At 45.7% G+C, this 25,404-nt stretch overlaps 1 protein-coding gene and 1 non-coding gene across 2 annotated transcripts in view; one reads left to right on the top strand and one right to left on the bottom strand.

The window, feature by feature from the left end:
• Nucleotides 1–3,699: 3,699 nt before the first annotated feature.
• Nucleotides 3,700–25,404, top strand: part of Pkd2 (polycystin 2, transient receptor potential cation channel) — a 42,959-nt gene continuing 21,254 nt past the window's right edge. The window contains exons 1-5 of the mRNA XM_028867317.2: nucleotides 3,700–4,381; nucleotides 11,222–11,335; nucleotides 20,628–20,761; nucleotides 22,531–22,781; nucleotides 24,373–24,597. Of these exons, the coding sequence (XP_028723150.1) occupies nucleotides 3,781–4,381; nucleotides 11,222–11,335; nucleotides 20,628–20,761; nucleotides 22,531–22,781; nucleotides 24,373–24,597 (1,325 nt within the window). The 5' untranslated portion in view covers nucleotides 3,700–3,780. The remainder of the gene's footprint in view (nucleotides 4,382–11,221; nucleotides 11,336–20,627; nucleotides 20,762–22,530; nucleotides 22,782–24,372; nucleotides 24,598–25,404) is intronic.
• Nucleotides 7,457–7,568, bottom strand: LOC114691896. Its single transcript, XR_003734297.1, has one exon.

The following is a 25,404-nucleotide window of genomic DNA, read 5'->3' on the forward strand; positions in this document are numbered from 1 at the left end:
ATCCATTCCCTACAGTATTAGATTACTGAAATCCATAATACAATAGGATTGGGGTAGCCAGGTGAAGAAAAATATAATTCTGTGACTCCCACTTTAAATAAGGGGAAAATTTATTCAGTACAAAAGGGACCACGTGCTACTTGAGTTATTGTGCATTAAAACTGCAGAGTCTCTTAGAATTACTTTTCTTGTAAGTAAAATTGAGGTAAACACACACCCAACTCTAAGTTACTTGTTTAGATACATTTTCAACCAATCTGAATTACTTTTGATGGTGAGGATGTCATTTTAGTAAGAATGTCTCACACTTTAAGTATTGACACTGTAAAAACACACAGACTTATTACTATGTTTATTGACTTTGTGATTTGTTTATCAGAATCACATCTGAGACCTTTTATCCTGTGGTCCTACTGCTTTTCCTACCTAGGGAGTCTCTCTCATGAATCCCCTCTTGACTTGGAAACTTCCACTTTTAGCTAGATACTAAATAAGTCCGCCTGTGGATGTTATTTAGACTCAAGATGAAGATCTCTCCAGTGAGATGATAACTCCGTGAAGGATCTGCCTATTTCATCCTAACTAAAATCATATATTTATTATATAGGTAAAAACACAGAATTTGACATTCAAGGTAAATATAAAGTAATTGAAAGGCTTGGTTTCTCTATATTCCTTGACTAAGCCACTTTTCCACCCATGCGCTCCTGCTCAAACCAACGGACTTCACATGGACTTGCAAGAAATGCTGAGGACAGACGAGAAAAGCACATCTCAGCAGTGACCTGCTGTCTTCTGGTGGGAAAAACATCCCAAAGGCAAGCAAATAGCAAAACCCTTCTGAAAAGTCAGGAGACCCCAGCCTTAACCAAAGCTCCAGCTCTGTGACTAGAGATTCCTAAGCTTCAGCATTTGCTCAACTCACAACCTCTTCCCCACGAGGACTAGGTTTCTCAGAGATTGTCTCCTGCTCCTAGCGGTGTTTCTCATGCACGCTGGACTCTCGGGAAGTATTTGCTCTACCATCTTGAGTTTGCCATGGATCCCGTTCTCAACAAATACACAGTCTAGCTGGAGCAAAGATGAGCAACAAGCAGTTATAGTGGGTCAAAAATAAATATTATAATTAAGACGTAAGAGCAAACACAGCTTTAACAGTACACGGCATTACCATGCATACAGCAATGTTCCATATGCCTTACTAATGTAATCTGAGTGTTGATGCTTCCCAAATTCATAGGCTGAAATCCTGAAGTGTCACAGGGATGATAGAAGGAGGTGAGAATCTTTATAGGGAGTCATGGAGACGGATGTCTTATGAGGCCAACGGAGTTTGTGTGGGTTAATTTTCCATGGCTGTGACAAAGTGCCTGAGATAAGTCAGAAGAGTGAAAAGATTGCTTGGGTCATGGTTCCAGAAGGTTCATTTCATGGTTTATTAGCTCTGTTCATTTAGACTTCTGGGTGAGAATACCATTGTAGGTTTTGCACACACACACACACACACACACACACACACACACACACACACACAATGGTGGAACAATGCTACTTGTGACCAGAAGATAGGGTAGGAGAGGAAATGACAGGAGGAGAGATGGAAGGAAAGACCTGGGTCCACATGCCCTTCAAGAAGGAGTATGTCCCTGATGACCTAATGTCACTAGCTCCCACCTCACAGAGTTCACCACTTTCCAACAGGATCACGAACTGGTGACTGAACCTTTAACAGACAAACCTTGAAGGACATTTAAGAACCAAATCCCAACACAGGCTTTGTGTCCCTTTCACCACATGAAGATACATCTAAGAGGTGCCTTATGACTCAGAAAGGACTTCCACACATACCAACTCAGCCAGCACCATGCATTCAAACGTTCTCTTCTGGAACTGTGAGAAGTAAATGTTTCTAAGCCACTGGGTAATGGTAATTTTGTTACAGCAGCCGAAAAGGGATGGTCTCAGACACATGTAGGGATGGTCTCAGACACATGTATCAATTCACCTGGTCACTACAAACCTACGAGGCAGGGGTTACCATTATTTCTATTTTCAGAGGCACACGTGAAGTAACTTCCCCCCAGGTCCTGCAGTTGTCTGCTTCTATGGTGCTGATAATGAATTAGTGTGGTATAAACACAGACAAAGACTGAAGCATCACTGAAATTCTAGAAAAGTATTATAGGGCTCATTATGACTGAATTGTGTGTACCCCCAAATTCATACGTTGAATTCCTAAGCTCTAGTTTGTCAGTATATGACTATACTTGGTCACTGGGTCTTTCTCAAAGCAACTAAATTTAAATCATACAATTATAGTTGTCTGTAACCACTATGATGCAGAGGAGGAGGAGGAGGAGGAGGAGGAGGAGGAGGAGGAGAAAATATCCAAGGGAGGACAGTGGGGAGACACAGGCAAAATGAGCCATCTGCAATCCAAGAGCGACCTTAGGGGAGGCCAACCAACCTATTCTGAAAAAATATATTTGTATTATTGAACACAGCATGAGGCAGGTTGTTTTAACAAGCCTAGCACACTAACATCAGAGCAGATCATGCACATTTGCTAAACTACAGAAATTAAATGCTGTCAGTTATGCTAGAATTCCATAGACTCCTTTACGCATCAACATGGCCGATCCTATAATTTGGCAAGAGTGGGGACGGGGAGAACACAGGCATCCTAGCACTCCTGAAGGCTTCTAGTCCAGTCTTTTCCCCCCAAGCTAAAGAAGGTGGTGAGGCTGGTTTAGTCCTGCAGTGGCAGAAGAGAGGCGGAACTGGCAGAAACCATTCACTCCAGTGTGGAATGAGCATGCCAGCAGCGGGAATTAAAAGCAGAGAGTTCATCAGGGAGACCCGTGAGGGACCTGAAAAGGATGATGATGAGACTATCTTAATAGAAAGCCTTAGATGTGAAGTGAGAGAGCACAAGTCTCAACCAGGGATATGGGATTTCAAAGAGATGGGGACACCATAGAAAATTGAGCTTGGAGAAGACTCAGCATGAACCAGCTGCAGAGCGTTAAGTTGGATGTGCCAGCTGGGGCGGAGGGAGGAATGAACATCTAGACCTAAGGCCTGAGGCAGGATTCCGTTCCTCAGAGCCCAGTGCTGAGCAGGAGCGGAAATGAGATAATGGTGGAGGCATGAGCGATCCGAGTCCCAAAACCCAGTCGTTGGCATCCTCGGGATGTCTGGAGAGAGGAGACAGGAGAGCAGTAGAATCCGGGATGAGGGTCACCAAGTGCAAGGCGGGACAGCCTTAGTGATCTGTTCTGTTTTTTAAATGAAGGATAGATTTCTTTGCCCTCCTGGAGACTTCAGTTCAAGCTAGATTTCACCAGTTCACACTATGCAACAAGAGGATCCCAGTCTTGACTCTTCTCTTTGGGCCTTGGTAAACCTAGGCAGGGGATGGGCATGGCCTAAGCATTATCTCGAGGTCCTGCAGGCATGGACAAACCCAGGACTCCTTTTCCAGAGGAGCTGGCCGGCCAAGCACTCCCTCCTTTCGCGAGCCACCCCATAGGAACGTGGGCGCCGCTCGGGACCCCGGCTCCACTTGGAACGCTGGCCCGGGAATTGCGGGACGCGCGCTGGCCGCCAGGGCCACTTCCCCGCGCCTGAGGCCAGCCGAGGCGAAGCCTGGCCCCGGGAGGCGGGCCGAGGGGGCGGGCGGGGGCGGGGAGCAGGCGGCGGACCCCGGGAAGAAAAGAACATGGCTCCTGCGGCAGAGGGCAGCGCCGCTCCGGGGCGCGCGGGGCGCCAGTGACCGCGATGGTGAACTCCAACCGCGTGCAGCCGCAGCCGCCCGGGGATGCCAAGCGCTCGCCCGCACCGCGAGCTCCCGGGTCAGGCCGGCTGGCTGCAGGAGGCGCGGCTGGGGGCGCCGGCCTGGCCGTCCCGGGAGGCCTCCGGGAGCAGCGGGGCCTGGAGATCGAGATGGAGCGCATCCGGCAGGCGGCTGCGCGGGACCCCCCGGCCGGAGCCTCGGCCTCCCCTTCTCCTCCGCTCTCGTCGTGCTCCAGGCAGGCGTGGAGCCGCGATAACCCGGGCTTCGAGGCCGAGGAGGACGACGACGACGACGAGGTGGAAGGGGAGGAAGGAGGGATGGTGGTGGAGATGGACGTGGAGTGGCGCCCGGGCAGCCGCAGGTCGACCTCCTCCTCGGCTGTGAGCTCGGCGGGCGCCCGCGGCCGGGCGCTGGGGAGTTACCGGGGCGCCGGGCACCCGAGCGGGAGGAGGCGCCGGCTAGAGGACCAGGGCGCGCCGTGTCCTAGCCCCGCAGGCGGCGGGGACCCGCTCCATCGCCACCTCCCCCTGGACGGGCAGCCGCCCCGAGTGGCTTGGGCCGAGAGGCTGGTGCGCGGGCTGCGAGGTAAGAATGGGACCTGCGGCGTTCGGTGCGCGTGTGAGAACTGCCTGCCTGCGGGCCCGAACCCTCGTCCTCCGCGTTCCCGCCTCCTTCGCGAGCGCCCTCCCCACCTCCGCTCACTCTGCGCGATTTCCGGTACCCAGCGCGGAATTCCACTGCGCCCTTGTTGGTGCGAATTCCTTGGGCGCCTCCCTCTCTCTTTAGGATGCTAGCACACTTGGGAAAAGAGGAGAAAGCCGTTTTCAGGAGTATCTGGGGCTTGTGGAGGACGAAAAGAGACAATTCTAGTACAACCGATGAACTGTGTGTTTGCTAAATGTCCCAAAATGAGGAATAAGTTTATTCCAGCTCCCATGCTTTTCATTTGGCGGCCATGCGCCATGTCCCTTCAGCTGGTCTAGGGAGGGACCTACAGCGTTACCCATGTTTTGAGAGTGATGCCTTTAGATAGGTAGGATTGGTGGAGAGGAGAGTCGTTGACGAAATGAATACAGTAACGCCTGTAGAAATGCAGTTTTGACCATTTCTTATTCTAGATGTATTTCTTAAAACAGTTGCAAAGAAACACATTACCCCTACCCCGTGTGTTTAAAGACTGGAAGTCTTTTAAAATAATGTTTTTGGCCATTCCAACAAGATGATTGCTTCTCCAGATACCGGCTGGTTCGTGTGTCAGCCTTCTGTGCACACAACTCTCCACTAGGCTGGAGAGGACACAGATTTTCCAACAGCAGATTGAATCCGGTGTTCTCAAACTTTTGCCACCAGAGGCATCTGTGGAGAGTTAGGGTTTCACTAACTCTCACCCACCTAGTTATCTTACCCCCCACCTCTAAGAGTTTCATCCTGGTATTTCTTGTTGCCCCCCCCCCACCTCTGTCTGCAATTCCCAGTCCAGCACAGAAACTATCCAGATGTTGAAGCAATGTGGTTTAGACAGGCCTACATTTAAATCCTGGTTCTCCTACTGTTTGACCTTGAATATGTTATTTAACTGCTCTGACCCTGAAGTTTTCTTTTAGAAAAGAAATGGGCAGTACATAACCCTCGATGCACTGAAATAATCAAATGAGAAGGTGTCTAAAACGGGCAGCAAAACTTTTCGAATGTGTTGGGGGTTTTGACAACCCCAGGATGGGAGGAGGGATGCACCTGCTGGGTAGAAGGCAAGAATGGTACTGACATCTTACAGAGCACAGGGAGGCCTCTTCCTCCACTACAGCGCACCATCCCACCCAGCATGTCAGGGGTAGAGAGGCCAAGACACCGTGCCCTAACCTGTGAAGTGGCAACGAATTAATTACTCACTGTGCTCAGCACTCTTGACGCCTTTTTTATGGTCATAGTTTTGTCCATAGGGTGTCCCCTGTATTGTAGAAGCTATCCTCACACCATCTTCCTGATGAGGGAACCAAGGCTTTTATATCTTAAATGACTTCACAACTATTAAATATTGGAACTAGGATTTAATTACAGGCATTGGATCCCAAAGCTGTTCTTGCTATGACTGATACCTGCAGTGCTGATACCTAACTTTAGTCAGCCATTTTTCATATTTTCCTACTTTTTAAACGTTGATTCATCAGGATACTTAGGGTTAACCATATCATTGACTCTGTGTATCCTAATTCCTAGTTTATCTGAAGGGGAGGAACCTACTTTCTTTTTTTAATTGTGCCAAAGTTCATGCAACATCACATTTACCATTTTAGCCAGAGCTCAGTGGGCATTAGATGTATTTCTAACAGTGTGGTTTACTTAGCTGTTTTTTTCCCAGACTTTTTCATAATCATGTACAAATCCACTACCAGTGAAGTCAGAATTTTCCTTGCTGTGTCTGGCTTATTTTATGTAGCCTGGTTTCAAGCTCCTGCCTGCAGCAGTGTGCACCCGAACTTTGCTCCTAGAGATGACTGGCTCCTGGTTCATTGTGTATGTGGATTACATTTTGTTTATCCATTACTTAGTTGAGGGACATGTTTTTTTTAAATTTAGTATTTTTATTATATTTGAGAGTTCCTTTCATGCATACAGTGTATTTTTATCATATTCACACATAAACACCCCTTTTCCCTAACTTTTCCCTGATAATGGACATGTTTTGGGTATTTTTTAAAATTTTGGCCTTTTGAGACAGGGTCTCACAGTACAAGCTGGCCTGGGACTTTCCATCCCCTGCTTCATCCCTCCAGAAGTTGGCTACTAGAATTACAGTTAAAATAATACCTTACTTGGCTCCCTGAAACTTTTTTGAGATCTTTGGAGCTTTTCCAAAGTATTGACATATCAAGGTTTTTTTTTTTTTTTGTTTGTTTGTTTTTTGTTTGTTTTGTTTTGTTTTCTTTGGAGACAGGGTTTCTCTGTGTAGTTTTGGAGCCTGTCCTAGATCTCACTCTGTAGACCCGGCTGGCCTCGAACTCACAGAGATCCGCCTGGCTCTGCCTCCTGAGTGCTGGGATTAAAGGCATGTGCCACCGGCGACTTATCAGTTTTTGAAGGCGGCACCTCAGTATAGAAATGTTTCAGAGGTGGGTCCTAGGCTAGACCTTGTGGGTAACTGGGGGCCATCTCTCAGACTTGATGCTTACAGCCAGTCTGGAGTCTGGTCTCCTCACCATGGGGTCAGTGGCACCCAGTCTCGAGCACCTGCTCTCAATTCTTCCTCACTGCCCATCCCCCAGCCATCCTGTGTGAAATACTGCTGAGAGATGTGGCTGAGCTGATGGGCAGGCTGCCCTCCCATGTGACTAGTCTCCTACGATCCTTTCTAGTGTTCTGTCTCCCTGCTATCGCAGTTACCACTCCAGATACTCCCTTCCTGGGACCTCCCTAAGGACAGAGCCATGGTTTCACCAGAAACATAGGGGAGTGCTCAAACCCTTCACTCACAGGCATCGCTGTGGCCCGTGTCCTCATGGGTGGTGGACATACGTTATGCCTGTGGTGGCCACGTAGAGCAGGAGTAACTCTCCAGAGCCTGATGGTACCAAAGGGTAGCCAGAGCCTTCCTCCTCATGACTGCTGCTGAAGGTCCTGGCCTGATTCTGCTCAATCTGCCTGGTAGAGGCTGAGGGACACCCAGCTTCTAGTCCTGACTGAGGCAGGAAACAAAGATACCAGAGGGCTGATATTGGCCTTCAGCCCCAGCTGATGAGTAGAAGGACCCCCACAACCCAATGGGAGGAGGGGCTTGTTCCTTTGTTTTTTTCTGTTTCTTTTCTTTTCTTTTTTTTTTTTTTTTTTTTTTTCCTTTTCACCTTTTACATTTGGCTGCTGGAACTTTCCTTTGTACTAGGGAGATAGCAACGTCCTTAGTTTGATCCCCAGAACCCATATTTAAAAAGCTGAGTGTGTGGTGGTGTCATGTGCTTCCAATCCCACCAGCGGGGAAGGCAAGGCAGGACTGTCTAGCTCACTTGGCAACTTCCTGGCCAGCAATAGGGGGTGGGGGAGGGGGGCGCCTCTGTCTCAAAACCAAGGTGGACAGTGTACTGGCAGGTTTTGTGTCACCTTGACCCAAGCTAGAGTCATCAGAGGAAGGAGCCTCAGCTGAGAAAATGCCTCCATAAGATCCAGTTGTAAGGCATGTTCTCTATTAGTGATTGATGGGGGAGGGCCTGCCCATGGTGGGTGGGGTCATCCCTGGCCTAGTGGTCCTGGCTTCTATAAGAAGGTGGACTGAGCAAATCATGGGAGCAAGCCAGAAAGCAGCACCCCTACCTGACCTCTGCATCAGCTCCTACCTCCAGATTCCTGCCCTGTTTGAGTGCCTGTCCTGACTTCCTTCAGTGATGAACAGCAATGCTGAAGTGTAAGCCAAATAAACCCTTTCCTCCCCAACTTGCTCTTTGGTCTTGGCATTTCCACCGCAGCAATAGAGACCCTCACTAAGACAGTGACTGAGGAGAGGCTCCCGAGGTTGTCCTCTGGCCTCTGTGTGTACCTGTGCGCCCCACATGTGGACACAGAGACTTCCTCTTTAGCTTTACTCCACACCCTCCATCATCTCTTCCTTCGTTCATTTGCACCAAACTTTTGTACAAACAGTTTCCATTTTCATTGCTGTCTTTGCCCTCTAGGGTGTGATGAAGTCGCATTAGTAACGTGACCATGTCGTTAATAAACTCGTGGAGAATTGCTGCTGTGATAATAGATCCTAGGCATGCGTGGATGAATAATGCACGGCCCCAAATCTCAAGCTGCTCAGATTCCAAGTCTGGCAGGGGAAATGGCTGCAGATCAGTAGTTACAGTAGTTAGAGTGTTGGGTATGGGAGGAACTCAAGGCAGAGGTAATCTATCTCACCCGAGGAAGTCAGTGAAGGTCTTCATAGGGATTCAAAGTGAGTCACACTTGAAAGGGGGATGGATTCTGGCAGGGAACAGTAGCAGGAACAAGGCTGAGCAGACCTGAATGTTGCATTAGGGAGCTGGTACACTTTCCTGTAGGCATTTGGAGTAATGGAGACTTCAGACAGGACTAGTATAATCATTCGCCAGACTGAAGAATGTAGAGGATACGGTGAGTGGATGGATGGTCAGGAGAGAGCTGACACATAAAAAAGTGACCAGAATTGCAAGTCAGCATACAGGCTGTGATGCTATAGGCCTAGATTAAAGACAGAAGCCGTCAGAGTTACAGATTCAGGCTTGGTGTGGTGGTGCGTGTCTGCATTCCCAGCACTCCGGAGGCAGAGGCAGGAGAAGCATTCCAAGTTCAACTCAGAATAAGACCCTGTCTCAATGCATAAAATAAAATAATTGCAGAACCAACTCCATGTGAAGAAGGACAAGAGGAGGGCTGCCTTTGAGATGGACCTCAGATCTGATGCCGTTTGCTCAAATAGGAAGAAGTTTCTAGAGGGGGGAAAAGAGCATTCATTTGGGGCATGTGAATCTGAGCTGCCGTGTAATGTGCACCTTAAACCCCTCCTGCCTGTCAACCTAACTGGGGGAGTCATCTGCAACAGGACACTGATGCAGAGAGGTCTCTGAAAATCTTCTAAGAAAGACCTTTATGTATACCCAGTGGGGGGTGGGGGACAATTAAAGACTGTTAATATTTAGGCGGTAGGTAGGGTAATTTAGAAAAAGTAAACACATGATAGCATATAGAGATAAGAAAAGGGATGTTTCTTTTCATTTCCTTTTAAGGGCTTGAATTAAATTGCCATAATTCTTTGTAAATTTGGCTTGAGAAAAATCTGACATCGTTTTTGTCTGTTTCTATTTAAAGGTCAGAGAATACCATTTGTATGAAATTATGTCTATTCCTTATTGCATGGCTGTCTATAAACCATTGGAAGGAATAAAATCACTGACCACGTAGCAGTAAAGATGCTATAGAGACTAGCAGTCACCACATTACACATGCTGTAGGCCTGGCCTCCAGAAGAACTCGACCCAGAGACAGAAGAAGAGTTGTACCCGGGGATGCCGAGCCTGGTCCTGGCTGCAGTGTTAGCCTGACTTGTAATTTTCCATGTCATCTACATTTGTAAAAACCCTCGAATATGATAGAGTTTCAGTGAATAAACATTCCGCTTGCTGCATTTCTTCTGCATGAGCAATTCCCTGACAAATACCAGCTCTTGGCAGCAGCAGACCTGGTCATAAACTGTGCTCAGCTCTCAGAGTGGTGAAACCTGAGATGCGTAACATGGTGTCCTTGAAATTTAGATGCTAATTTTTTAAAGGAAGAAAAGGAAAATGGGATATCTAAATTTAATAGAGTAGAGCTCTTGTGGTGTTATGTTGTTATAAAAAGTCTGTCAAGCTTAATGATGACCTCATTTCCTCGATGTGAAAAACCTTACAGCGTTCCCCTTTCTCCCTGTGGCTTGTTTCTGGCTCAGATGTGGTCTGATTTTGGGTTAATGAAGGGGGTAAGGTCTAGAGAGAATGAGAGGTGACATATGGGAGCCAGGTTTGTGTCTGTTCATAGCCTAACTGGAAGGATTGAGAAGTTAGTGTTTTAGGGAAGATATTAAGGCTCTCCCAAGGATCCGGCATTGCGACTTGACCACACTGTTTATTAACAGGGGCTTGGACAGTCACCATACTGCCTGCTGGCTGAATCCCAAACCTGTCATTCTCTCCAGTAACCTCTCTGAGGGTTACATCATCTCTACTTCACTAGCCTGACACTTTCCATCTGCTGAAACACAGAACATGGCTGCTGATCGTAGTTTTTCCCAAACGAAAGACAGAAGAGCTGCATGAGCTGTTGCTGTTAGTTTAAAACCATAGTAATTGGCCCTTTACAAACCTGCTAAGCTTAAACAGGCTAAGCGTGGTGGTCATTTGCCTTTGTGTGCTGTTGTGTGCCATTCTTACAGGACAAAGAGGAGCCCAGAGCAGCCTTCCTGCCTCCATGCTAGAAGCTCAGTAGTTGTTTCCAAATTGAAATGATGCAACAACTCGGATTTTGTACTGTGGCGACCTCAGCGTGATGTACCCTGTGGTCACACAGTCTACTTAGCTGAGTTTAGCATGGGGGGACACCAGGTGTGTCCTGTACCAGGCAGGAGGAAGAGCTATGTGACACAAATTGCTAAACCTTTTAAATTGCCTTCCTTTTCCATCCTCCTAAACTTTTAAAGATATTTGCTAATGGTCCTAGAAGTTATAAAAATGACTGGGTTGACTTGGAGTTTGTACTTTTGAAGGGGGTGGAGCATGGCGTATACTAAATTAAGTGACTTCTAAGTCACATGCAGTACTCTTATGTATTCATATTTCCATATGAGAACTGGTTCACTATTAATTTCATTTTTCCATTTGCCACTTGTGAAATTTCTTAAGAAAGATGACCTTGTTTTGTTTGTTTTTCATTATTTTAAAGGTCTCTGGGGAACAAGACTCATGGAAGAGAGCAACACTAACCGAGAGAAATATCTGAAAAGTGTGTTACGGGAACTGGTCACGTACCTCCTTTTTCTCATAGTCTTGTGCATCTGTGAGTACACGGTTTCCCTCTCTAATGGGAATGTTTTGAAGGTGTTTAGCCTGTCATAATCATAATTGAGAAGCATGTGAGCAACAGGAGGGTCAAGCTAACAATTTTCTTCTCAGTGTGGTTTCCGGTTCAGGTTGGAATTTGGGGATGTTCTCTGCTGGCCAGTTCATTGTTAGCTGTGACCGACTTCACTGTGAGATGCCCGAGAAACCTGCTGTATACAAAAATCCCAGCCAAGGGTTTGGATGTTAGCTTTCGTATCAGTGACTATCACACTTCCACGTTTTACTCTCAGGAGACAGCGCTCCCCAACATGGCTCCTGTTGGCACACGGCTTCCGAGGTCCCCTTTCCGATCCTGACAGTTTGCATCACTGCTTTCCTTAAAGTGCATTGCTTCTTCCAAGTCCTCAGCCATCACTAGGCTTTAAGGGAAACGTAGCTGACCTAGTTTGTATCTCTCCTCTCTTACTTACTTCTGTGTGTGTGTTCATGTGTGTGTTCTCTGGGGCGGGAGGGGAGGGAAGCCGTAGCTCAAAACCCATCTCAGGAACTGTTGGCTTTCGAGTCCAGAAAAGTTACAGGCAAATCATGTATCCTGAATCAAAGCATGTTAAAGTATGGGTTTTAAAGTGTGTGTGTGTGTGTGTGTGTGTGTGTGTGTGTGTGTGTGTGTGTGTGTGTTTGCATGCATGTGCACACCAGTGTTCTTGTGGAGGTCAGAGGACAACTTTGTAAAGTCATTTCTCTCCTTCTGCTTTTGTATGGGTTCCACCTTGAACTCAGGCCACTAGGCCTGCACGTTCGGTGCCTTAACTGCTGTCCATCTTGCTGGCCCTGAAGCATAGAACTCTGTTACGTCCTCTCTGAGGCCTTTTATGGGGACAAGGAAGCCAGTTTGTGCCATCCCTAGGCTTTTTACAAAGCTCCTAAGAAGAAACCTACCTCTTCCAGTGTAGACTGAGGGATGCTTAACAGTTGACGGCCACATAGAAAAGAGTCCGTCTTTTTCATACGTGGAGAGAATGAGAATTTAATCAGTCATTTAATAATGTTCTTTGGTGAGAGACTAGAGAGGTGGCTCCAGTTAAGAGCAGCTTTCCCGTGTGGGTACCTTCACCCATCTCCCTCATTTACACTCCCTATAATAAGCTGGTAGATGAAAAGAAAGTGAAATATTCTCAAGAGTGTAATTCACAAGAGAGCAGACCCAGGAATGTTTGCTTAGAGAAAAAAAATCTAAATGAAGTTTCACATTATTACTTTCTGTTTTAATGACCTATTGTTTATTCTTGGTGCTTGGTAGATGTGCCACAATTATTAAATATTTAGTTTAATACCTACCATGAAGATAATGGTCTGACCGCAGCTCTGAAATGTAATCATCTTGGATAGCAAAGAACAATCTGCCAACAGAGAAAATCCAGAAATTTAAAATAAATAACCATGAACAAGCTTTAAAATGACGTTAATTTGTTTTTCTTTTTTCCTTTGGAAGAAGAAAGCTTTATTTAGGGAACAACTTGAATGAGATGTAACTTACATGCTTTAAGATCCATCCACTCAAGCATCTGAGTCATTTATTTTTCTAATGTACAGAGGTTTAACCACCACAGTCCAGATTTAGAGCATTTCTATCATCTGAGAATTCGCCCTTATTATTTCAGTTGTGGGCTGATGCCGGCCTCTTTCCCATCACCGTCTCTCGGGTTTTACATCGTGGGGGCTCTGCTGACTTGGAGGGTTGTGTCTTTTGACTATCACCTGCCTTCCTTCCCAGCCCTGGCAGCCACCACCATAATGTTGGAAGCTCAGCATGTTGCATTCCTTATATTCACAATGTGACCTTTTTAAAGACATGGCTTCCAACACCAAAATGCTAAAGCTGGAAGTCATGTGCATATCACACTGAAATTCAGGAAGCAGGAGATGGAATGTTTCAGACTTTCATGTTTTTAGCCCTTCGAGTACAGAACACTGAGATTGGGTTTGTTCCCAACACAGAGATGGTGCTTAAATATTAAACCACATTGGCTTTCACATTAACATGTCCATTAGAACTACTCAGCATTTTCAAACATCACATATGTAAGCATATTCCCAATGCGAAGTAAGCCTAGAATTTGAGTAATTAACCAGACTGAGTATCAGTTGCCAAAAGAACTTAAAAAAAAATTATAGCTGTACCGGGTCAACTAAAGCAGAGCTTCTTCGATATGAGAAAAAGTAAGTTTGCAAACAAGGCCAAAGACATAAACCCAAGATGAAGAGCTTGAGAACCTGACAGAAGCTACACAACCAGTTGTGTTTTCTTGTTCATTTTAGAAATCTCTGGGTTGGTTTATTCTTACTGGCCCCCTGCATCTGTCATGCTGGGAGGGAAGGAAGGAGCGGGGGTGGGGTGGGGGGCTGGAGGTTGGGGGTTAGGGGGTAGACGCTGTCCTGTGCACCTCAGTGAAGAGGGACTTTGTTTTTGGGCTGCCAGCTCTCTCACACACACACACACAAAATAACACAGAGATTTATTGTTAATTATGAAAGCTCAGCCTTAGCTTAGGCTTGTTTCTAACTAGCTGTTATAACTTAAACTAGCTCTTTTTTAATAATCTACTTTCTTCCACGCTGGTTACCTCATCATCTCTATTGTGCTCATCCTGCTTTTTTCCTACGTCTGTCTGGCGACTCTGCCCTTCTTCTTCCCAGAGCTCTCTCTGTCCGGAAGTCCCTCCTGTACCTCCTGCCTAGCTATTTGCCATTTAGCTTTTTATTACACCAATCACAGCAACGCGACTTCACACAGCGTAGAGGAATATCCGCAACTCTGCGGTGCTGTGTGCGGAGCTGCTCCTCACTGCTGGCATGTTCCTCGCTTCCGTTCCCCCTCTTCCTGCTTGTTTCACTAATTCGGACAACTTCCTACTGGTTTTCTCGTTCACTAGTTCGGAGAACTTCCTGCGAGTTGATGGCAGCTCCACCAGTTCAAACTTAGTAACTCTTTGATGTATACTTAGCACTATGCATTTATAGACAGAGTCCCTTCAAGTAGAGTTTCATGTTGTATCCCAGGAGAACATATGGAGTGAGATATATATATATAATTAAGTTTCCTGTGCAGCAGTAGATTCTGGGACCGAGGCATCTTGATTCTGCTGTCTTTGCACCTGGTGTAGTTACCTTCTGTGGCAGTTACGATTTTTTAAGCAGTTTTTAAAATTGCTAAATGATTTAGTTTAATATGTACATATCTTCCTTTTTGTTAGCTAATTTATTATGTAAAGGTTTTATCTGCTTAAGCTTGTTATCCTTGTTTTAGGAGGTTTTACTTTGTGTTTTCGCTTAAACAAAAGTCTGTCATTTTAGAGTTTCCCATGTGATTTTGCTTATTTTTATACTACACATATTGTTTCATGCGTCTTGATAATGTGTTATTTAACACCTAAGAATTTACGCGAGTGACGTCATGGTTGACGGCGTCGATCAGTATGGACTAATCTTCTCTTCGGAGCCAGTGCTCACTTTTTGATCTCCCTTGTCAGGTAACTGCTGTCACTTCCTGTTGCTGTGTTTTCATTTCCACAAAGCAACCTGGGGAGAAGAGGGTTGGTTTCCTATTACAGCTTTCAGTCCATCATCAAGGGGAGCCAGGGCAGGAGCTGGAGGCAGGAACTGAAGCAGAGACTGAGGAGGGCAATGCTTACCGACTTGCTTCCTCTGACTTGTTCAGCAGCCTCCCCTATACCTGCCCGGGGTTGGCACCACCCATGGGGGGATGGACCCTCCCACATCAGTCACCCACAGATACCCACGGGACAGTCTGGTGGAGGGAATCCCTTGCTTGGGTTTTCCTCTTCCCAGGTGACTCTAATTTGTGACAAGTTAACAAAAACAAAGTAAGCAGCCTGTCACCTTACTCTTTTTGGAAAACATTTATTATTGTGTGCACGATGTGATGCGCTGGTGTTAGCTGTGGCTGCATATAGGGATCAGAGGACAACTTGATAGAGTTGGTTCTCTTTCCAGTGTCACGTGGGACCAAGATTGAAGTAAGGTCTCTAAGCTTTTGTAGCAAATGTGAAGTGTCCCTCCATTCTTTAACTTTATATGAAATAGGTTTCTTAGAAAAAAATTCATAAGTTACTTTTTATTTTAAAGCCCTTTTTTCCTAGTAAGAGGTTAACGCATTCAGATTTCATGGTTTTGCCAGATTTCCATTGTTTTACTTTGTTTATGTTTTCCTGTCATCTTTACATTTTTCTTTTTCTTTCATGAAATTAGAATTTTTTCTTTTGCTTCCAGCCATTGAAATAAATGCAGTAGATGGAACTCTATGCTATATGGCATTTTTTTTTTTAATGTTTAAGCTTATAGTTTCTCAACAATGAATAAAATAGTATCATTGGCTAACTCATCATTGTTTTCAAGGCAGCTTCTCTTAGTTTACACGCTGCATGTTTGATAACCTGTGGTGTTTACTTCTGTCCCAGGTCTCTGGGCTGTCTAGCCTCTAGGTCCTGGCCCTCCAGGCAGTCTCGGGATGGGCTTCCTTGTGGCATGGGTCTCTAGCTGGGCCAGTCATTGGTTGACCACTCCACAATGACCGCACCACCTGAACTATCACATCTCATAGCAGGATAAATTGTAGGTCGGAGGTTTTGTGGTTGGACTGGAGTCCCAGTTCCTCCACTGGAAGTCTGGCCTGGTTACAGGAGATGGCCAGTTCAGGTTCTGATTCTCTCTCATTGCTACAAGTCCTAGCTAGGGTCACCCTTGTGGATTCCTGGGAGTTCCCATTGCACTAGGTTTCTAGCTTATCCTCAAGATACTCCTAATTCCAGTCGTCTCTTTCATTACTCTCTCCCTCCATCCTCCCCCAACCTGATTCCTCCTGTTCCCGTCCCCCCACCTCCACCTGTGATATCTATTTTCTTTCCCCTTCCCAGGGAGATTCAGTAGTCCTCCCTTGAGCCCTCGCTCTGACTTAGCTTCTCTGGCTCTATGGATTATATCTTGGTTATCCTTTACTTTGCAGATAATATACACTTATAAGTGAGTACATACCATGTTTACCTTTCTGGGTCTGGGTTGCCTCACTCAGAATGATTTTTTTTCTAGTTATATCCATTTACCTGCAAATTTCATGGTGTTATTTTTTTTAATAGCTGAGTAATACTCCATGGTGCAAATATACCACATTTTCTTTATCTATTCTTTGGTTGATGGACATCTAGGTTGTTTCCAGTTTCTGGGTAATATGAATAAAGCTGCTATGAACATAGTTGAGCAAGTGTTCTTGTGGTATCATTGAGCATCCTTTGGGTATATGTCCAAGATTGGTATAGCTGTGTCTTGAGGTAGATTGATTCCCAATTTTCTGAGAAACCATCATATTGATTTCCATAGTGGCTGTACAAGTTTGCATTCCCACCAGCACAAGTGTTCCCCTTGCTCTACATTCTTTCCAGCATAAGCTGTCACTTGTATTTTTTATCTTAGCCATTGTGACAGGTGTAAGATGGTATCTCAGAGTCATTTTTATTTGCATTTTCCTGGTGGCTAAGGATGTTGAGCATTTCATTAAGTTTACTGGCCATTTGATATTACTTTATTGAGAATTATCTGTTTAGATCTGTGCCCCATTTTTTAAATTGGTTTATTTGGTTTTTTTTTTATGTCTACTTTCTTGAGTTCTTTATATATTTTTAAAATCAGATCCCTGTCAGATGTGGCATTGGTGAAGATCTTTCCCCATTCTATAGGCTACCTTTTTGTGTTATTGACAGTGTCCTTTGACTTACAGAAGCTTTTCAATTCCATGAGGTCCCATTTATTAATTGCCAATCTTAGTACCTGGGCTACTGGTGTTCTGTTCAGGAAGTTTTCTCCTGTTTCAGTGTGTTCAAGAGTAGCCTGTGTATTAATGTATTTTGTTCTGACTTTTGGAAAAATGGAAAATGAAGGGTTAAGAGAAGAAATGGCAGGTGGAATATGTGTACATGCTTCTCTCTCTCTCTCTCTCTTTCTCTCTCTCTCTCTCTCTCTCTCTCTCTCTCTCTCTCACACACACACACACACACACACACACACACACACACACACACAGGCACGCACATTCCTACATATCCATTACCTAGTATCATATAAGTGTATGTTTATCTTCCTTTCCAGTCTCCATTTAAGTTTATATGTTTCACACAGTGGTGTTCTCATCACAGTTCATTTAGAGTGTGATTATGCTCATTTTCAAGTTCACGCTCAGGAAGGTTAGTTATAGCTGTTCAAGATCTGGGGGCACCAGCACCCTCTGTTGTGAGCCCAGAGGCAGATACTCTGTGGAACCCGGCCGAGATTCTCACCCAGACTGTCTGATGTTGAGCTGAGCTGCCACTGACATGTACCCACACTGTTCCTGCTCTGGGCACATGTGGAAATGTTGCTCCAGATACCTGAGTCGGAGCTGTGTCTTGACACAGTTCAGAAATAGTTCATGGTGGCCGGACAGTTTCTTTCAATACTAGAAGCATCAATTCTGATGTCCAGCAGAGGGTGTGACACAAATAGTGGAATTTTGCTTCCCTCTGAGTGAAGCCGTGAAAGATAATACTGATCCTGAGAATTTCAGCAGCAAACACCAGTGTCTGGTCTGAAGGCTAATGGGAGTCAAAGGGGACACCTTTCAAAGGTAGTGTCTATACCATGTTTAGATATCTACAATTTCAACCCATCAACAAATCATTTCCAACAGTGACCAGTAGGTAAAACACCCCACCTGTGCCCCAAAGTACACCTAACTTCACACTAATTGAAAGTAACCAACCTAATCATTTGGTTGACTGTGAGGCTCTTCCACCATCACTTTTTGTATCTCCTCTGTCCCTTGTATTGACGAATTCACAGGCATTGCTGCCCAGGGCGTTGTGCCTCTATCCATCCCTCTGTGGAGGTGAGGTGGCCAGGCAGCACACTTTCTGAGGACATAGGAGTCCCTTGTTCAGAGGGAGAGGGCACTCCTTGTTAATACTCATGTCTAATAACTGTCCCATTGAATGGATTAGAATTCCAAATCCTGAACTAGGATCAGTCTGGTGTTGGAGTGGGAAGTTGGTCAGGTATCATATGAAGAACGTTGTTCATATTCTAAATACATTAGATCATAGAAGGGCGGGTTGAGGGACTAGAAGTTATTTAATATACTCTGTATACAAGTGCACAGACTGTGGGTTTCTGTTAATTTTTTGCTAAAGTGATTACTTGAGATGAACTCTCAAACACACTCACGTTGGATTATTATCACTACATTTCTTCTTTAATAATCTTAATTTGATATGCTGCTTAATAATAGAAGGGCAAGGGTGACAGGTTTACCAATCATTTAAGAAAAATTAGTTTAATACAAGTTATTACAGAATCAGGAAATAATCATCTGTGTGTTCATCACTGTAGCCAAAAGATACAGAAAACGAGCCGGGCGGTGGTGGCACATGCCTTTGATCCCAGCACTTGGGAGGCAGAGCCAGGCAGATCTTTGTTGAGTTCGAGGCCAGCCTGGCCTACAGAACAAGAGCCAGGAAAGGCACAAAGCTACACATGGAAACCCTGTCTCGAAAAACAAAACAAAAAAACAAACAAAAAAAGATACAGAAAACAGATTTCTTCTTCTTGAAGCTTTTTGTCTTTAGCAAAGCATAGGAATTATAGCACATTACACCTGTGGTCATAATAATTCCAGCATAAAACAGTACTTGCTAAAGTGCTAAAAGCTTTAATTTTCAAAATGTGTGTGAGACATGTGTATGGAAGCAGGCATGCCGTGGTGCACATGTGGAGGCCAAAGGACCCCCGTTTTCTCCGCTCACCAGGGGTGTGTGATAAGTGCCTTTACTCACTGCGCCGCCCAGCTGGCTGGAAGTCCCGGGTTTCTAATAGATGCTTTGTAGCACACCAGTTAGAAAGGAGAAGTCAGCATGACTGGACATTTTGTGACTGTTATCCCTGTACTAAGTAGGTTTGAGCTATTTTTATAAATCACCCATAAGTCCTATAGGGTAGCTAATTATCACACCTTACAGGAGTCTGAAGCTCGCAGAGTAAAAACAGCTACTCAGGAAGTAAGAAACGTGACCAGCAATGAGACTCTACTCCTTTGGGCCGTCATCCTACCTCCTCCGTGGTCCATCCATTACGATCCATGAGTGCTAACAGTGGGGCCATAACCGGGATTGCAGTGTTCCATCCGGGATTTGAGTGACATGTGGGAGGCAGATAACAATCCACAGTAGTAATTAAAGCAAGTTAAACCAAGGGGCCGTTTGTAAGGACATGACAGGCTAAGGGACCAGCGGAGAAGGAGAGCCCCTTGGGAAAGGTTACCACCTGTAGGCATAGGTGACCACGGAGGGAGCAATATGGTTGTTGGTAAGGAGTCTCCCCACATCTGTGGCCAAGGCTAGAGGATCCTCTGCCAGCTTGCATCAAGAGGAGATGAGCATAGGGCTCCAGGGCCAAAATAGGTTTGTCTCCCCTGATGCACAAAGGAACAGAGGTCTCAGGTGTCTAAGTGAGTGGAGGTTAGTCTCAGAGCTGTGAAAGAACAGAGAGGGAGAATTCATAGTGGTATTTGCCCCGCCCATGACCTTGGGCTGTGGGGCCCGAAGGAGGCGGTGCTTCCTACCTGGGATTTATTAAGATGTAAATTGATGAAATACACTCATGAATACAGAACAGAGTAGACAGCTGAAGTCGTCCTCTGATCTGACCAGAGCGAATCCACCTCGGAGGCAGGGTTAGGGAGAAGGGCCATGTAACCTTCTCCCTCTCCTTTTAAGAGGCAGGAAGCACTGTCTCCTTCAGGCCTATAGCTGAAGGTCATGGGTGGAGCAAATGCCACTACAAGAATTGATCTGGAGAGCTAAGTAGCCGGGGTGTATGGGGGAGAAGACGGACAAATGCCGACTGGGGAGATGCCAAAGCGTGTGTCGGCTTCTGAACACAGCAGTCTCAACAGCTTCAGAGGCTGAGCCAGAGGACAGTAGGAGGCCAAACAGTGCACCCATTGGAAGTCAAAACAGTATTGGGCCTGTTTTGTCTCACATAGGCCAATATGGAAGCTGCATGTTTCTTATGTAAGCAGAGAGATGGCGGGAGAGAGAGGGCAAAGGGGAGAGATGACCTTATGTGAACACTGATCCATCCAAAAGTCCACCCACCAGGAACAGTCCCTTCTTGGAGGCTGCTGGCTCTGCAAATGTGTGTGTAGGGTCCCTCTTGATGCTCACTCGGTTCTTTCTGTGTTCCAGTGACCTATGGCATGATGAGTTCCAATGTGTACTACTACACGCGGACATTGTCACAGCTTTTCATAGACACCCCAGTGTCTAAAACAGAGAAGACTAACTTTAAAACTCTTTCTTCGATGGAGGACTTCTGGAAGGTATTTACAAATGACTAAAAGTACTTCCTTGCCTCTGAAAATTACTCATTTGGTATCGTAAGTTTAACTCATGAGTATCTTCAGGAGTCGTGAGTTATATTAAGTCATGTAGAGTCTTGTTCCTTTGGTATTTATTGAGGACATTGAAAGCACTTTGCACAGAGCTGAATGTTTTGCACCTTTAATTCCTTTAGTGATCTTATCAGGTACATACTAATACGCATGCCCCAGTTTGTAAAGTGAAATTCAGGGTGCTTACCTGTGTATGGTCACATGACTGGGGAAGAAAAGACCTGGATTTTTTTTTTTTTAAGTGTGATTGCTGCTTCATTATAGCTTACTGTTCCCTTGGTCATGCATGATTCTGTAAATGATGGCTGAGAATGTCCTACGACACAAGTCCCAAGTAGGCAATTTGGGTGCCAAACGCTGCTCTACTTTTTGTGATTCGTGTTTTTGTTGACAGTGGCATGTGCCCTCAGCTCCAAGAATGTGTCCAACTCCTAATAAGACACATTTCAAGCAGGGCGGTCAAGCCGGGCGGTGGTGGCACACGCCTTTAAGCCCAGCACTCGGGAGGCAGAGGCAGGCGGATCTCTGTGAGTTCGAGGCCAGCCTGGTCTACAGAGTGAGCTCCAGGAAAGGCGCAAAGCTACACAGAGAAACCCTGTCTTGAAAAGAACCAAAAAAAAAAAAAAAAAAAAAGGACACAATTCAAAGGTCTGCTACTGTAAAATTCACTCTAGCCTTCTCCTCAATTCTAAGCTCCAACTGGCAGACAATAAGCACTGAGTAACATAGGACAGTGATTAAGCCAGTCCAGATGGTGTGTTGCTCAGAACCTTGGAAAATTGGAGAGGAAATTTAAAAGGAAATTATTGTTTCTCCCAGGAGAAATAATATGGGAAATTCTTATTAATTCCTGAAGTCAGAGCTCTTGGTTTCAGGCATAGAGAAAACTGGGCCACTGCAGCCTTTTAACATGTAAGAACACTTCTCGTTAAACCCACAGTTGAAGGGGGTGGGGATTTAGCTCAGTGGTAGAGTGCTTACCTAGCAAGCGCAAGGCCCTGGGTTCGATCCTCAGCTCAAAAACAAACAAACAAACAAACAAAACCCCACAGTTGTGCAATACTGACCGTGGCCCTGCTCAGTGTGGCAGGTCTCTGTGGATGCCCTGGTAATGCACGGAGAAATGACCACCTCTGTTCTCCATTGAGGAAGAGCCTTTTGTCCCAACATGAAACTTCTCACATGCACCTTCCCATAATAATAGATACCAGCCACAAAGAGGAGGGGTAGGGTTGAAGGACTCTGTGTGTAGTAAAACAATCCAGGTAGAAAAAGATCCAGTACAAAAGGTAATTGACACTCTTACCTTTTCATTCCAGACTTAGGGTTATGCGGGATTATGGGATTATGGTTTATGTTTTTTCTAAGGGGAAGCAAAGTTAATGGTCTTTGTGTATTTATGAAACATGCTCATCTCAGTCATTAGTCCCAGCACAGAAGTCAGAGTACACTGATATTGTTCCAGGTGTCCTGACCAGAAAAAGATGAATTTCCCAAATATTTCAGGACCCAGTTTAGGGAATTTTATGCACCTAGCAAATGACAGCAAGATCCAGACCCAGATTTTTCTGACCATGTGGCCTGTGCTTATCACTCTCCTTGCTCAAAGCCTTGGTGACGTTTGGGTTATACATATGCTCCAAGCAGAAGCCAGCCAGCGTCTGAGTTCGGAGCCTATCCAGAATTCTTTGTTTCAGTTCACAGAAGGCGCCTTCCTGGATGGGCTGTACTGGAAGGCACAGACTGGGAACCACACACTAGCTGATAACCGAAGCTTCATTTTCTATGAGAACCTGCTGCTCGGAGTGCCTCGTCTACGCCAACTCAGAGTCAGAAACGGATCCTGCTCCATTCCTCAGGACTTGAGAGATGAAATTAAAGAGTGCTATGATGTCTACTCTGTCAGCAGTGAGGACAGGGCTCCATTTGGACCGCGAAACGGAACTGCGTGAGTGTCTGTGCCGTGTGTCCAGTGGGTGGCATTCATTCTTTATTCCTTCTCAGACAAAAAGATTCCTCTAATAGGCCTGGGTCAAGTTGACCTTTTCTCCTCATTTTCTCTGATGTTTCTAGATGCACATTTCAAAAAGACTGACTTGTCGATTGTGGGGGACCAGCTCCCACATTTATTTACTCCAGGAACTCTCAAGGAATGAGGGGTAAGAGATTTAGATAGAAATATAGAGGGGAGAGAGAGATAGTTAGAAACACAGGATAGCTTGGGAGGGCCTGGGTCAAAACCCAGCAGCCCCTTCTGTCACTGGTAAAGGGCTTTTAAAGGAATGCCAAAGGGTGGAGCAAAAGACCTCCCCCCAGCACAGCCAAATGCAGACCATCCCAGACACCTTGTAACCATGCATGTGGCCAAGCCATCCCCTAATGCAGCCCTGCTGTGTAAAGCAAGCTCAGATCTCACTAGGAAGCTGTTGTGGGCTCCCACAGCCGATCATATAACCCAAGAAAATGAAGTGATCCGAGCCTTTAGAGGTTGTAAGATGCTTCGGTATTATCTTTTTAGGACAAACAAGATTATCCACTAATTCATTTTAGTAGTTCTTACGAATCTGTTTTTGTTCAGAATGTAATTATTTAAAGTGCAGACTTAGGGGTACTGAAGAAATGGTTCAATGGTTAAGAGCACGTACTGTTCTTGCAGAGGACACAGGTGGGGATCCCAGCACTCTTCCCAGGAGGCTCACAACCACCTGCACCTCCAGTTTAAGGGGATGACCTCATGCCCTCTTTTGGCCTCTGTGGGTGCCTGCGTGCACATGACACACATGAACTAACTCCCTCCCTTCTTCCCTCCCTCCCTCCTTCCCTCCCTCTCTCCCTCTCTCTCTCACACACACATACAAATAAAGAATGAATGAATGAATCAATCTTTAAAATAGATTACTCCTTCACACTGTTCCCATCCTGTCTTATTTCTTTGTCTCTTTTCATTTATTTCCCCTCATGTTTATCTTACTCCCGCCAGCATATGAGTGCTGGCATAGAGATTCCTAATTCCTTTTCTGGACGGTTGCTTTGCCCCACGCCATCAATAAGAGACATTGGTGCAGCTACTCTGTGCCAGGCCCTGTTGTAATGTATCTCATCCCACCTACAGAACACCTCTGAGACAGGCGTCCTCTCATGTCCTAGGGAGCAAGGAGAGACAGTGGGTGACTTAGTGCCCAGGCCCCTCTTGTCTACAGCTTTCACTGGGGCCTTTGCGGGATGTAAACCTCAAATCAGGCATCAGAAAAGGTACGGCAGGACGTGGTAGTATAGGCCCTGTGGACAGACGGGTCTAGTGTGGGTTCTAGACTCTTAAGCTCAAACACATTGGGAATAAATCAAATTTACGAAGCCTCAGGGCCCTCCTTACCAAACTGAGACCAAACAGTAGCCGTGAGGATTCACTAGGAAAAGAAATAGAAACGTTTTTCCAAGCACACCGTTTTTATACATACGTTATCCCAGCAGGCAGCAACTGTCTTCCAAGCTGTGACAAGTCTTTCCCTAATTTGACCTGTTGTTTTTATTTTAATTAGGTGGGTCTACACGAGTGAAAAGGACTTGAATGGGAGTAGCCACTGGGGAATCATTGCCACGTACAGTGGAGCGGGCTATTACTTGGATCTTTCCAGAACCAGGGAGGAAACGGCTGCTCAGATTGCTGGCCTCAGGAGAAACTTCTGGCTGGACCGGGGGACCCGAGCGACTTTCATTGACTTTTCAGTGTACAACGCGAACATTAACCTGTTCTGTGTGGTCAGGTGTGTACCGTGGGCTCGTAGCCATCCTTGTCTGGGTAGTAATCTGCACAGCCATTTCTGGAAACGCACTAGAGAAACCCTTCTTGCAGCTGGCTAAGGGAGGGTACCAAGAATCAGGGCTGAGACCAGCCGGGCGGTGGTGGCGCACGCCTTTAATCCCAGCACTCGGGAGGCAGAGCCAGGCGGATCTCTGTGAGTTCGAGGCCAGCCTGGGCTACCAAGTGAGCTCCAGGAAAGGCGCAAAACTACGCAGAGAAACCCTGTCTCGAAAAACCAAAAAAAAAAAAAAAAAAAAAAAGAATCAGGGCTGAGACCAAGGGAAGGGGTGTAACTCAGTAAAATGGATATTTGCAGAAGGGATTTAAGATCCTGGAATGTTATGATTTGGAAAGAACCTTAAATCTGGTCAAGTTTATCCCATTTCCAGATCCTGTCCAGTCAAAGCACTATCGGTAGGTTTCTGTTGTTTTGCTTTTTTATTTTTTTTAACCATTATCTTTGGCCATTATAAGGATGGCCACCCCTTGTCACCAAGTCCTCTGGCCACTCAACCTTGGCTCCTCTCCCTGAGTGTCCCTGGGACACCCCAGGTTTCAGGCGTAGGCTCTGCTGCTGCTGCCCTGGCCGCTGTGGGAAACTATGACAAAAGTCCTGTTGCCTGGCTTTACTCTGCCTTCCGTCAGCTGCTCTTGGACGTATGGGTGCTGGTTACTGTTTTCGGCTATTTGAGTATGTCGGAGAACAAAACAAAGATCCCTGCACTTGGAAAGCTTGTATTCAGCAAAGATAAACAGAAGAAACAAGTCA

This window comes from Peromyscus leucopus, chromosome 10, assembly GCF_004664715.2.
Source record: "Peromyscus leucopus breed LL Stock chromosome 10, UCI_PerLeu_2.1, whole genome shotgun sequence".
Lineage (NCBI taxonomy): Eukaryota > Metazoa > Chordata > Mammalia > Rodentia > Cricetidae > Peromyscus > Peromyscus leucopus.